Source organism: Anomalospiza imberbis, chromosome 1 (genome assembly GCF_031753505.1).
Source record: "Anomalospiza imberbis isolate Cuckoo-Finch-1a 21T00152 chromosome 1, ASM3175350v1, whole genome shotgun sequence".
Lineage (NCBI taxonomy): Eukaryota > Metazoa > Chordata > Aves > Passeriformes > Viduidae > Anomalospiza > Anomalospiza imberbis.
Genome location: NC_089681.1, coordinates 4,760,529 through 4,775,224, shown reverse-complemented (window position 1 = coordinate 4,775,224; position 14,696 = coordinate 4,760,529). Strand labels below are relative to the sequence as shown.

The 14,696-nt window shown below is 39.4% G+C and overlaps 1 protein-coding gene and 1 long non-coding RNA gene across 13 annotated transcripts in view; one reads left to right on the top strand and one right to left on the bottom strand.

Annotated features, from left to right (window-relative positions):
* TRAPPC9 (trafficking protein particle complex subunit 9) overlaps positions 1-14,696 on the bottom strand; it is a 444,584-nt gene that overhangs the window by 364,843 nt on the left and 65,045 nt on the right. For all 12 annotated transcript variants that reach the window (XM_068180203.1, XM_068180211.1, XM_068180227.1 and 9 more), the window contains 2 exons: positions 10,444-10,596; positions 626-750 (listed from right to left, as the gene is read on the bottom strand). In XM_068180203.1, coding sequence (XP_068036304.1) covers positions 626-750; positions 10,444-10,596 — 278 coding nt within the window. The remainder of the gene's footprint in view (positions 1-625; positions 751-10,443; positions 10,597-14,696) is intronic.
* LOC137468499 (uncharacterized) lies at positions 3,981-5,071 on the top strand. Its single transcript, XR_010995975.1, has 2 exons — positions 3,981-4,588; positions 4,727-5,071. It is a non-coding gene; the product is annotated as an uncharacterized lncRNA (long non-coding RNA).

The following is a 14,696-nucleotide window of genomic DNA, read 5'->3' as shown; positions in this document are numbered from 1 at the left end:
TTTCTTATTTTCATCTCAAATTTTACCTTCTTCACATCTGGCCATTATGAAGCTAAATTTATTTCATGCTCTAAACAACAACTTTACACCTTCATCAGGTAAGATATTCCACAGAAAAGCAAAGAGCAGCTTAGGCCAGGGCAGACTCTTGGTAAGCACAGTGCAGCTTCCACCTACACAACTGTTCTTCCACCTACAATACTGTTCGTCCACCCTGCTACTTTTATTTACTTTTTCTTTGACTCTCTCAGCTATTCTGTTTTATTACTTGTATGAACACCACTAAAAAACCTCACTGCAAGAAAGCCAAGAACTCACAGAGAAGCGCCTTCTCACAGAGTAAATAGCATGAGAAGGTACCATGAGGTGAGCTGACAGCTCCCCCAGTACACCACAGGGACAGCCAACTCTGCAATTTCCACTCTTAGCCTGATCTTTCTTCACCTTTTTTGTTTGTTGGCTCTAATATAACAATCCAAACACAGAACATCAAGCTGTGCTAAAGGAAACCAAAGGGAAATATTTATGAGACTAGGAAACCTTTTGTTTTTCAATCACACAACAAACCATAGCACAGTACAACAAAAAACCACAGGATTTACTTATTTTGATGTCATTCCCCTACCTTGACATGACTGAAATCACCAACTTTGCTGCTTTCTTGGGGATTAAGAGGTTTGGTCTCCACTCTTGGTTTGACAACCTGCCGGAAAGGACTGGAGAGTGGGAGTCCACTGACACTGATTCCATCTGGAAAAAGAACAAAGAGAATTACTTTTGCTTGTCTAATGCTAAGTTTTGTTCCAATTAATTTATATCTGTATTATCAAAGGGAGAGAAAAGACACAAAAAGTAATATTAACCTTTTACACAAAAAGACAAAACAAAAGACAAAAATTATTTGGCTAGAAAAAAACAATTATTCTGCCAGGACATCAAAAATAATCAAACTTGAATGCACCAAAAACTTGGTGAATATCACAGGGAAGGATGGAAACTGCATTTGAAATATCACAACAGAGATGTCAGAGTTAATAATATAAAATTAGTTTTAACATTTACAGTACTAAAATAAAAATCAAAGATTGTGGTTTTCCATGACAGTGTGATCCTATCAGCTCCTTAGGATCCTTATATTAATTTCTAGTACAAGGATTTCTTTTTAAAGTACATATTGTGGAAAATGACAGAAAATAGAGATGTCATGTTTTGTACATCTACTAATACAAAAATAGGTTAAATAGTTCTCAATTATAAAGGAGTTAGAATGGAAACTTAAGGTTTCCATTGTAAGAGTCAACAAAAAAAAGCTTAAAAACACCCTGAGAGCAATGTCTCCAGTTTGGTGCTTACTCCTAATCTGGGTGCTGGCACACACAGGATGACAAAGACACAACACAACAACTTAGCAGTTTCTGTTACTGCCAACAAGGTGTAACTTGAAGGTAAATAAATGCACTGCAGCACTTTGGGGCTCTCCACCCAACCAGGGCTACGCTCTAAGCACAAACTTAAAATGTTTGAAAATTACTCCTGAATCAAAAGAATTAGAAGAACAAGAGAATTGAAATAAGGAAGCCTTAACAAACAGTAAAACTAGATTCACTATTTGCTATTATTTAGACTTACATCCAAAGAAGAGAAAAGATTTTGTTCCTTGATGCTGTGCAGAGCAACTGCAATCCACAAACACCAACTAAATACAAGCAAAACCTCATGTACAGCAGCAGAGACATAGAGCTGAACACACAGGAAAAACCAAATTGTTACACAAAATCCAAACATATTTCCTAAATTGCTCCTATGAAATCTGGACATGTTGAGGATACTTTCCTCAAAAGAAGAAACCATAAGAACAAGATGGAACATGAAAGGGGTTTTGCTTCATTAAACTTCACAGGTATCCAAATGAGAAAATAAAGGGAGTATTCCCATATTCCCTTACTTGCAATTTCCTTCACTAATTAATTCTAAAATGCACCTTAGCACTGAATAAATATCCTGTTCTATCAGTTCCTGGGGGAGAGCAGGACAGGAGGGCAGGACCCTGCCCATGCAATGCAGCAGGACCATGAACAAGACAAAATACAGAAATAAATACAGAACTACATTTTATCACAGGCTTTGAAAGCTGCTCTTTCAAAATGAAAATTATAAGTTTTAATTGAAGAAAAATATTCTTCTCCAACTGATGAATGATTTTCACTAGTTCTATATTTAGAACAAAAACTGACACTGACTGGTGCATAAAATTGCAAATTAAAACATGAAAAGAACCAAGTATTAAAACCTGCATGGCATTAGTCAGATTTTTCGCTTTGTATATGGCATGAGCTTTATTTCTTTGAGAGAAGAATAGATAATACCTAAAACAACATCGCAGAGATGCAACTAATGCCTTTCTTAATTATTTAATCCTTTAAAATCCCATTTTATTTTTAATTTCTAGAGTGAGGGGAAGAAAAGACAATAGTTTAAACATTTTCTCTAGAAAGTAGAAATTTTTGACTCTCTAATTTGTATCTGAAAAAGGAGGTTTTCTAGCAAAGGAGACATCAGGATGAAAGGGAAGTCCAAGGTAACTTGTTAGTGGATGAACTTTCTGCCTCAAGTTTGTGGCACTCTCACAGAACCAGTGCCAGGCACTTCGTTATGCTGCAAATGACTCAGCCCTTCACATCCTGGACTGCTCAAGGCAACTTCTCTGCCAGAGGACAAAAAAAAAAAAAAAATTCTACCACAAACAACTATTTTTTAAAATTATTTTGTTTCTTTTGTTCTTTGATCAGGCAGCAATGGGGGAAAAGACCTTGACCAACTCCCTTGCAATACATTAAATAGGCAGAATGGGAGAAATCCTGTTAAAAAGTCTGGTAGGCTGCAGAACTTGATGGCAGGAGAAAACAGTGAGCATCAACAAAGCAGTTCTTCAGAAGTTTAACATTATTGATACTTATATTTTTTGAGATTTCATACATTTTATTTTCTCCCATGAAGTTTAGGGAGATGAAGATGCTAAATCCTCCATAGTTTTCTTTTGTCAATCCCTACTGTCAAACACTGAGCAGCCTTGCAGTATAAAAAGTATAATTATCTTTCTACTCTGTCCAGAAATTTTCCTAATTTCGACAATCCACACTGAATATTTCCATGGTAACAGCATATGACCAACACTTTTTCCATGGTAACTGCAAAAACACAGCTTGCCTTTCCAACATCCCAGTCACTGCTGTCACAACAGAGCAAAATCTCTTACCAGCATTTCCTCTCTCCTATCAAATGTTAAGTAAATTGTCAATTTAACTTCATTAGCCACTTTCCCAGCACACTGCACAGAAGAATCCCACAAAATTTCTTACTTGAATGAGGGAAAGTGCATTCAGGGAGTTAAACCTGTAGATTTACAATGCAGTAACTGAGCACAGAAGGAAGAGGTGGCCTGGGACAGCTCCTGTCCCGTGTCACAATGTGCTGTGCAAGGATCACTGGCCTGACCCAGGGGACAAAAATGGATCCACTTTTCAACAGATACATCGCAGCGATGGAGGTTCCAAACTCCACAGCAAGAAAACACTTAAAAACTGTTCCACTGACACCACAGAGGTTGGGATTCCGAGGCAGCGTCCAGGCAATTCAATGTCACATGAAATGGAAACAGTGGAAGGTTTTAGGCTGAAGTGCTGCTTCTTTCCAGGACAATTCCATACAATCCCACAGCAGTGCAGACCTGCTTCCTGCAGCTTGCTAAACAGCAGCACAGGGACCCCGAGAGGGGCAGGAGGAGGAGGAATTCCAGAATCATTCAGGTTGGAAAAGGCCTCAGAGATCGCGGAGTCCAGCCTATGACCGGCCATCACCACGTCAATCCAAGTGGCCTGGAGCAGGATCCCCTCCTGCAGCCCAGGGATGTTTCTGGGGGGATTCTGCCCCTCTGGGGAGATCCCCTCTGCTCTGGGCAGATCCTCCCCAGACTGTTTTGTCCAGCTCTGGGACTCCCAACATCAAAAGGACGTGGAGCTGCTGGATAAATTCCAAAGGAGGCATCAAAGATGCCCAAAGGGCTGGGATGCCTCTGCTCTGGAGACAGGCTGGGAGAGCTGGAGCTGGGCAATTTGGAGAAGAGAAGGCTCCAGAAAAAACTCAGAGTCCCTTCCAGGGCCTAAAAGGGATCCAAGAGAGCTGGAGAGGGACTTTTTGCAAGGCTATGGAGTAAGAAGACAAGGGAGGGGTGGCATCAAACTGACAAGGAGAAATTCTTTATCCAGAGCATGATGAGGCCCTGCCTGGCACAGGTTGCCCAGAGAATTTGTGGATGCCTCATTCCTGGAAGTGTTCAAACCAAGTTGGACAGGGCTTGGAGCAACCTGGGATAGTGGAAGGTGTCCCTGTCCATGGCAGGGACGTGGAATGACATGATCTTTAAGGTCCCTTCCAATCAAACCATTCTATGATGCTATGTCACAGAATCACAGAGTTTTTGGAAAGTACACAGCTTGATCATAACTTATGAAAACTAAATGCCACCTCAACCCATTTGTTTATTTTGTCAATTCTTGCCTGATTGAAATTTTAAAACAAAAACCTCCTGGTAGGCAACATCTCATAAGAATACTGTAACAGCTTTGAAGTACTTTAAACATGCAGAAAAATACAAAAAAAAAAAACTCGAGACAGAAGAGAGACTTTGCTTGCTGAACTTGAATGCCTTTTCTTTTTTTCCCCCTAGAAAAAGAGAACTGTATTCTCATGATGTGTGCAGAATTCTAGAAACTTGCTGTGTGCAGCAACAAAGAGCAGAATAACACGAGAACACAGTGAGTCTGAGGCAATATAATCCACCCTCCACACTTCAGGTGGGACTGAGATGCATCTCCTTCCCTCTCTCAAAGGTGTGCTCAGGACCATCACAGGAGGGACCCCAGGCAGCAGCACTCCAGGCAAAGTTCCTGGGAATGCAGCAGCTCTCTGGCTCCCAGGAGCAGGGCACAGCCAACATGTACCAGACTTGAGCTCTTCTTAGAAACCCCATTACCTTTGAAGACAATAATTAACAATAACAAATGCACTGTAAGCAAGGATTTATGTCCTGAGGTTGTTGAACTAAACTAAAATTGGAAGATAAATTTACAGTAAAGGTGAATGCAATGAAAAAGAACAAATTAAGTGTAAAGAAGTTCATAATAAACACTACAGATTATGTATGCAGATTACATTAGATGCTAAAATAAAGTGCCTCAACAAAGGAACAGCATAACAGGATGGCAGGTTTATTAGCCTGTATGTGCCAATAATCAATTTATTGTTGTTTGTCTCATGTCTGCCTTAGTTATTTACATTGTAAAGATTTGGGGTCTGAAACATCAGCTCTCTGTGTGGTTGTGTAGTGGCTGGTAAAACTGGTATAGGCTGAACTACTATGGCACTTACATACTGTTAAAAAATCCCACCCTATATTAGTCAAATAATGAGCAAGATGATTTATCTGGTTTAAAGTGCAGTTGGAAGAGAAAAGGGCACCTTATCATCCATAAGTACTAAAGCTGTAATTCAAGAAGAATTCTGTAGCTCTCAAAAAAATTAAGAATATTTTTTAAAGTTACACAGTGATGAATAGTCCTTCACAGTCTGGAGGACACAGAAGCATCTGTATTTAAAAAAACCGAACAAAAGAGAAAAAAACCTCATTTACTCATTTTAACAGTACAACCAAACATATCTTCAAACTGCAGAGGCAAAAGAAAAAACTTCTTAGAAATGAAGTCACTTCAAAAGAATACTCATAATAATTAAATGTTATAAAGGCTACCAAGCAGAGTAACATGGAAATAATAATACTGCAACATCTCTGAGGACCCCATCATCATCATCATCAGTGATACCATTATCCTAATAGAGTCCTCCAGGCTACTTAGTTTCTTGGAATAACTGTCAAGAGAACATTTAAATTGCAAACCAGGTATCATTCCAACAAAAAAAAAAAAAAAAAAAAAAGCTTTGTCTGTACACAATTTAAATACAGGGACATTTTGAAGTAGATAAAATCTGACCATTAAAGCAGAAAAACAACAAAGTGACTATGAAAAATACACTGGTCTTGCATACCAATGTTAAAAAATATTCAAGATTAGTGCTCCTAGAAATATGATATTGTTTCTCTGCAACCCTTTTCCCCCTAGAGCGATGCCTAAGGATTTAGCTTTCATGTTTTCCATATTCTGTATTGCATTAGTGTGTAACTCTGAACTTCATATAAAGTGTTAGCAAGTTGTCCTCACAGTTCACTCAGACAAAACAATCCTTTTCCAGCCCGAGAACCAAGGACACAGTTGCAGCTTCTGGCCCAAAAAGTGCAAACAACAGCAAACTGAGGAGAGCAAACTGGGAGGGTGGGACTTCACAACCTGAAGCTGTAATTGGACAATTAACACCAATATGTCAATAGACCAAACATATAAAAGTGTGAAAACTCCTGACTCGGGTCCATCTTGGGTGGAGCCATGGCCAGGCTCTTGTACTGCCCAAGGTGTGTCCTTTGAAAGCCTTTTTAATAAATACCTGCTTTATTCCTCTAACACTGCCTAGCCTCTGTTCTAGGAGCCTCTCCAAGCACCAAGAAAAGGGAAGGAGAGACTTAAGGCACAGATTTGCTTCTCTCTCAGTGTGTAATTAATTAGTTCCTTTGATGAGTTTATGAATTTAAATATTCTCACATTTGTCTTTAGGTTCCCTATACAGGGAATAAATGAATGTTAACATTCTACATAATGAAGTACTCATTGCAAATTAATTCATTAACTTTGCAAAACACTGTCCCCACTTAACAGGAGCGTTTTTAAAAGCCTCCAACAAGTCACCGTGTCCAATACAATCCAGAAAGAGCAGCTATTGTTCGCACCCCATTCAGTGTCAGGGAAATGCTGAATTTCAGAAACTGCAGTATAATAGCTGGAAAGGGGAATTCATTATGCTCATAATGTGAATATCCTGTTGACCTTTTTAGTCACCTTAACAGGTGACAGAGATGTCACTGCTTTAGCTCCTTGCAACTGGCTGTACCGAGCAGATCAAGGGCTTCCCCTGCCTTATCCAGTGTAACAACCTCAGAATCAAATTAAATGCCCATGCTGACCTTCTCGGCCAGAGGAGGAACCCTAACCATCCAGCTGAGGGACAAGAGATCCACAATTTCACTAAGATTTGCTGCAAACGTGGATCTCCCTGCATGGATCTCTCAAATCTTGGTTAACTGGCTTTAAGACATGGAATCACAGAATTGTTAAGGTTGAAAAAAACCTTGAAGATCATCACTGTTCAACTCTCAGCCCAGCATCACCATCATGTTCACCACTAAACCATGTACCCCAAGTGCCCAACACTTTCAGGGCTGGTGATTCCAGGGCTGGTGAACAGGGCAACCTGTTCCAAGGTTTCCCAACCATTTCAGTGAAGAAATGTTTCCTAACATCCAATCTAAACATCCCCTGGTGCACCTTGAGCCCATTTCCTCTCATCCTGTCTTTTGTTATCTGGGAGAAAGACCGACACCCGATAAGATGTCAAAATTCAGCATAATTAAATGGGGGGGAAACAATCCTAAACTTACATATGCAGTAAGAGGCTCTCAGCATATAATTTCTGTTGAGAAGCAAGATCATGGAGTTGTGGTTCACACATTCATGAATCTCCCAAATCAATGTTCAGCAAAGTCAAAAAAGCAAATGATAAATTGTGCATTACCCCACGATTGTATGGAGAGTAATATAAAACAAAATAAAGAGCACCATTAGGTCATTACATGAACACATAGATCAGCTTTGAAATAGTGTGTAGAGCCTCCCTCAAACAGACAGATCTGAGAGCTCAAAAGGGACAAGGCTGACATGTGGAACAGTTCCCGTAACAGCCACAACTGAACCCTCAACAGTTAGAAATCCCCAGTGTGCTGTGACAATACCCTGGGAAAATGCATCAAATCACTGCAGGAACCATGTTTAGAAGATGTCCTGTTGCCTCTCTCATGCAATTAAAAAACCTGGGAACACAAGGCCACCAGTGAGTGCAAAGCTGCTAAAAAGAAATGTAGCTGTGACTCTTCTTGCCACGGCATCTTGTGAAGTGCTGACAGGAAGAATGAAGAATTTTAGGAAGGAGAAACCCACTAAGGATGAGTAAAAGTGCCTAGAACCAGAGAAACCATATTCAGCCCTGGAAGCTCCTAAGCTAACAACAATTAGAGGCCTAGAGAAAAACAGAAGTATGTGCACAATTTTTCCTGTTTTGTCCCACTGGAATCTGCCCTTAGCCACTGTCACAGTTAGGATATTGGCTGGATGGTCACTGATCTGATCCTGTGCAGCCACTCGTGGTTTTGCTTCCTCCAATCTGGAAAAACAACCAATGTGTTTCTCTGTGAGGCAGCACACCATCAACACACCTCAGCAATTCAGATTGGTGACTTGGTTTACTTTCCAATTGAATAAATGTGTATCATCAAAAACATCAGTAATTTATCCCTTCTGCACCATGTCCTGATTATAAACACTGCAAAAGGAAAAATGAAAAAACATGGATGTAAAAACTGTCCTACTAAAGACATTGCTTTTAAGACACAAAAGTATTTTGATCATCATTGTAAATGTGGTTGGTCTTCAAAAGAAAAAGGTACCACAGTACCCTATGATTAAAAGTCATGTCATAGTTGCCATTGATTTTTCTAGCTCTTTACTGTTCTTCCCATCAGGCTCTTACCTCCTTTTTGGAAACTTTAGCATCTCTAAAGTTAAAAGCAATACATAAAAAATAAAGTAGCAGCTAAATTTTCAATATACTTAGCATCCCTAATAACACTTTCAAAGGACAGGGAGTACACAGCACCCACACATACCAAAGTTCCAACAATGCAGTAATGGATCCTACTCCTTTATCATACTAAATGAGGAAAGGTGGAATTCAGCTACACAACCTTTCAGAGGAGCAGGAGGTAGCAGTAGGGTAAAAATGGTGTTCAAAGGTTTTGTTCATCTGTGGTCCCATAAGAGCTGGATTCAGGTAAACAGAGGCCAAAATCCAAATCTCAAATCCCACAAGTGTTCAGTGTCCATACCAAGAAGTAAGTTATCTTCACCTCCTACAGAATACTTGGGGTTTATGTTATTTCATCAGAAAAGCTCCTAGACAAGTGCAGCTTCAGAGCATTTTGGACACTGGGCAAACGAAGGAAATTTTATATGTATTTGTGCGTATATATCTATATATACATATCTACTATGAAATCTCCCTTGCTATCAAGGGGCATCATATATATCTATATATACATATCTACTATGAAATCTCCCTTGCTATCAAGGGGCATTTCTCAAAGTCTCAATTCCCTGGCATCTGTGTCTTCCCAATGTCAGGGTGTGCTCTTCCTTCACTATCAGCATTTTCAACAAGCTCTGAACTGAACTGCAGTGTAGCAACACTGTAGGGTGTAGGGTTTGTGCAGTAAAGTCCTAAAATATTTTTAAAGTATCTTTATATTTTACATTAGGAAGGTTTCAAAACCAAAATCTTTCAATCATTACTAACAACTACTATAATTTTTGTCTAAATGCATTTGCAAGGTAATTCACAGAAATCATTTCTATTCAACCTGAATAAGCTCTGCATGTAATTTTGTTGTATTTTCCTGTACTGAAAGATTACTTATAAAGACAATGCATACCTGCAAGTGGATCCTGGGAAAAAATCCAAATAACAGAGAATTTTTAATACAGGCATATCTTGTTTTGTCAAGGTAATTTAATCAGTGTAAATATATCAGACAAATGAAAAAATACAGAGCAGAGTAATTACTCCAGAAAGATTGTGTGTTTATTATAAAAATGAAATCATTATTACAAGTATCTGGTACTTGTAATTCCAAACAATTCTAATAGAAGCAAACACTGCAGCTTCCTTTTCTTCAAAGTAAGTTTAACCACACAGCACTTTCTCTGCAGTACAAATATTAGGGCAATTCTGCCTTAAATTTCAGTCTGTCATTTTAGGTAAAACTGCACTCAGCAATTATTCAGAATTCTTCAATCCTGGATAATTAAATAATCAACTCAATGCTATTTTTCTTTAAACCCCACTAATGTTTGTGAATTATTTTTCTTTACCCTCATAAGGTAAGGATACAAAGAGATACTTCCAAACCACTGTCAAAATATATTCTAAAAGACAACAGGGCAAGTCTCATGATGGGGAAGCTGGGCCAGATTCTCATGCCCAGCTCTCTCAAAAATTCACCCTTCAATCTGTAGAGCTCAGCCAAGGGTTGTCTTTGTTTTACAAGACACAAACACTCAAACACGTAGCCACATCAGAAATCAGTTTAACACAAAGGGCACAGCAACTAGAAAAGTGTTTCCAGCAGCACATACAACCCTCCTAAGCAAGGAGAAATGAAAAACTCACCATCACTGAGATCCTGCAGAAGGTTTTCTTGGCAAGAAAAGTCCAGCTTCACTTTAATGTTTACAACCAATGTTGCAACCTTTCCAGGTTTTAGAGGAAACTGGCAGAGGGTGTCTTCTAGATTCCAACTCAAGAAATCTCCATACAGCTTCTCTGTATCAAAATAAGTAAATATTTCATAAGCATAAGCCCCACATTAAGGAAGTTTCAGTTTTGAACTGCTGTAGAGAGTACTAACCAATCTGTCACGTCCTGTTTAAAACCTAAAATATTCAGAATTAATGTATTAAAATTAATGTAGCACTAGAAAGATAGAGAAGTTACTGGGTACTGACACTGACCTGGAACCACACAGATCACAAAGCTCAAAATACGAATTTAAGTGAAGAAGATCACCACTACCAGAAGAAAAAAAAAAAAAAAAAACCTGCACAATAGGCAGCATTAAATATAAACTTTAAATATAGCCTGCAGGGGTTCTAAATGTTCATGTAGTTTTGAATCCTACACAGTTCAGCTCAGGAGGTGTCACATGAATGCAGAGCACTTTTCATCAAAATAACCCAAACTTAATGAGCTGAAATTCTGAAACAGCTGTAACATCATTCTTCAGTTATTTACTGAGCAATAGAGAAGGGTAAGAAGACTACTGGCTTTCATCTTTTTATAAAGTCCTTTCTTAAAGCTGAGAAACAGCTTTTTATAAGACCCAGTCATTAAGGATGCCAGACAGGATTAGTCGGTGACAAAAGAAAATTTGTTTAATAAATTTTTTGTCATTGGTCTACTTGGTATATGGAATCTGTAATTATTAAGTCCTCCCTCCTAAGCCTGACATGCCATAAAATTATACAAGGGGGAAAAAACCCAGAATTTACTGTTCATCTACACTGAGTCTTCAGTTCTGGCCAGGGTCAACTCACCCCATCCATAAATTCATTGCTGTATGCAAGACCAGACAATGCTAAATACCACAAGAAAGTCTATGGTACAATAAATAAGCATGACTGGGAGAGTCCTAAAGATATGTTTATTGATTTATTATAGTAATGCATGTTATCTCCAAAGTATATTGGAGAATTCTTCTAAAAGCTCATTTAAACACCTTTTGAGCACAGCTTTGCATAACAGGGACCACTGAAAGTCACACAGTTCGTCTCTACATCCTCCCAGGCTACCTGGCAAGAACAAGGTAATTAAAATCTGCTGTGACTTAAGAACCTTTCCAAAACCACCATCTAAGATCCACCTGTGAGGGAACAGGGTGGGCACACTGCCTCAACTACTGCAACCTGGAATAAAGGATCTCTCAAAAGCAGTAACCAGAATTCCAGATTATGTCCAAACCATCTTAATTTGCACAGGAACCTTTGGTTTCCCTTTCTAGGAAAAGGAAAAAACAAAGAGAATATTTTTTCCATTAACTTCTACCTAAACAATAAAAACTTTGCCTGAAAGATATTCTTCTCACAGAGTACCAGATGTTGTCTTGTGTCTTTCCCCACCACATCAATAGTACAGATTTCTTTATAAAAACAAAGACAAGGTAAAAATTAAAAATCCTCACAAAAATTATTTCCTTAAACTCACCTCCACCTCACCTAATGATATAGCTGGAACCATATCACCATTCTGAGCATTTTCTTCTACTTTCAAGGAAAAAAAGTAAGTTAATAAGTATGGCAATCTCTATCCCCTTTTCCCGTTAAGTAAAAATCCAATATGCTCAAGGAGTGTTTTCACTCAGTGTACACAAAGAATGACATATCCCAAGCACTGAAGCAACAAACTCCTTCCAAAACATGTTTTCTTTAAGTAAGAGATCTATTTGAAGACATTACAAGTGAAAAGACTTTTAAAGTGAGAACAGCCCTTGCAGATACTTTCTCATTAACACCAGTAATTACGACACAAGATCTAAATGCTTGAGCTAAAAGCTAAGCTGCAGATGTGGAGAAACAGCTAATTTATATTTATCTGACACTTGGTTATAGTTTAACAATGCTGACTTTGTTCAGTAATCAGCATTACAGTGAATTATTCTCTGGCTTCAGACCTCTCAGTTCAGTGGAAGGCTGAACTGGGGCAAGCCTGCATTCAGCTCTTTCTCAAGCCCAAAATCTGTGTTTAGCAAAAATCTTAAGTTACAAGCAACTGTTCTCAGGAGTTGTAAATAGCAATCTGTTTCATTTTACTGGGGACTAAATCACTAAAATCCTAACAAATATCACGTAAAAGCTTACCCAGAAACTAACTTTGGGTCATCTAGGCCAATCTAACTTTTAACAGATTTTAAGGTCTGCCAAAGAAAAAGTCCACAGTGACATTTTGCACAGAGAAACTTGATAGAAAAGTCTTCTGAGAATACAAGAACCTCCATTATTTTCAGTCTTAAATCCCCTGGTAAATCTGGCATTTTGCTATAGTTTATTTATTTTTTATTTTTTCTATATTTATTTATTACAGTTTATAAATTCAAAATAACTATCAGTTCTAAATGCACAGGCATTGGCATTCACACATTTTAACTTCTCCTAGACCTGTTGGATAGAAATGAACCTGCATGACTTGTTATGCTCTTTCCGAAGAGATAACACATTTAGGAAGGAAAGAAGTTATTGTATAGAAGTAATTGTGCTCAGAGCAGAGTGAGAATATGTGAGAGGAACAACTCTGCAGACACCAAAGGTCAGTGGAGATGAGGGGTAGGAGATGCTCCAGGTGCCAGAGCTGAGATTCCCCTGCAGCCCAGGGGAGCCAGGGGAAGGACTCCTCACCCTGAACAGCAGCAGGACCAAGGTGTGATGAACTGAGTGCAACCCCCATCCCCCTCTCCCTGTGCCACTGGGGGAGAGGATGGAAAACCTGGGAAAGAGGGAGTGGTGGGGGGAGGTGTTTTCAATATATATTTTACTTCTTATTATCCTGTCCAATTTTGTTAGCAAGAAAATTCAATTAATATTAATAAAACAGGTGAGTCTGTTTTGCCTGTGACAGTGACCAGTGAGTGATCTCTCCTGGTCCTTAACTCATGTTTCATTGTATTTTCTTCTCCCTGGCCATCTGTGGAGGGGAGTGACAGAGCAGCTTTGATGATGTCTGACATCCAGCCAGAGTCAACCACCCCAATAACCAACTCCCATTTGAAAGAATTTACAAATTTTTCTTTAGCAAAAAATGGTAAATAGATCTCGTCCTGGATATTCACAGATCTTCCTGAACCTCAAAGCAGATTTTTCATTTGTGGTCTGGCAGATGTGTTCAAAGGTCATGGGAAGAATGCAGCTGGACAGGTGAACTTCTTTCTCTACATTTAAATTCCTGAAATCTGTCACTTCTAGGAAAGATGAGCCAGGGTTTTGCTTCATCCAGGTTCATTCCATGTATGTAGCTGGGCTCACCACTTGTGCTAAGACTGCCAAGTGGGCTCTTCTCAAGTCTCAAGTTTGAAAACACCAGGGTTATATTAGCTCCTCAGTGGATCAAATAGTTGGTTTATCACAGCCTTTGGACTGCTCTCCCTTATCTGAGACACAACAAGCCTCTAACAAAAGCTGACTGGAGCCAAAGGGAAAGCATCCAGCTCTGCACAGGTCATCTTTCCAAAAAAAGGATTAAACTGTCTGACCCGGTGAGGGACAGTGTAAGGTGACACAGAGCTGACCCTGACAGCATGGACATGTGATGTCCAACCTACAGATGCCCCAGCCTGGCTCAGGGGTGCAGTGAGACACTAAAAGCCATGACAGACATGTCTGTTGTGGCAGCATGACAAGTCCCTCTTGCTGATCTGCCTCGGGATCTGTTCCATAACACATGGCTGCTGAAGGACTCAAAACCCTGTGATGTCCTTCATGAACTGCACAGGGGGAGCTGCAAGTTCTTAGGTATCTGAGGGCCAGAGCAGAAAACCCAAAGAGTTGCCCCTGATGGTGACAGAAGAGAAGTAAGGGAAGGCAAGTGTGAAAGTCTTACCTCCTGAGGTTCTCATTAACATGACACCACTCACAACAATGCCAGAGAAGTTGGCTTCCTCAAGGACAGTGACTGGCTATAAATCCAGCAACAGTAAAAAAGAGAATGTTTGCCATTTACAGCACTCATCTTTGTGCTAAAAGCTGTGGCTCCAGAAACAGAAAGTAGGGAAATGGGTCAGGCAGGCAGCTGCCGCAAGAGATTCACGAGCAACTGCCAAGACAAAAAGAAGCAAAGGAAATGGGGTGTAACAAAAGATGACTGAAAGCTCTTTGTGT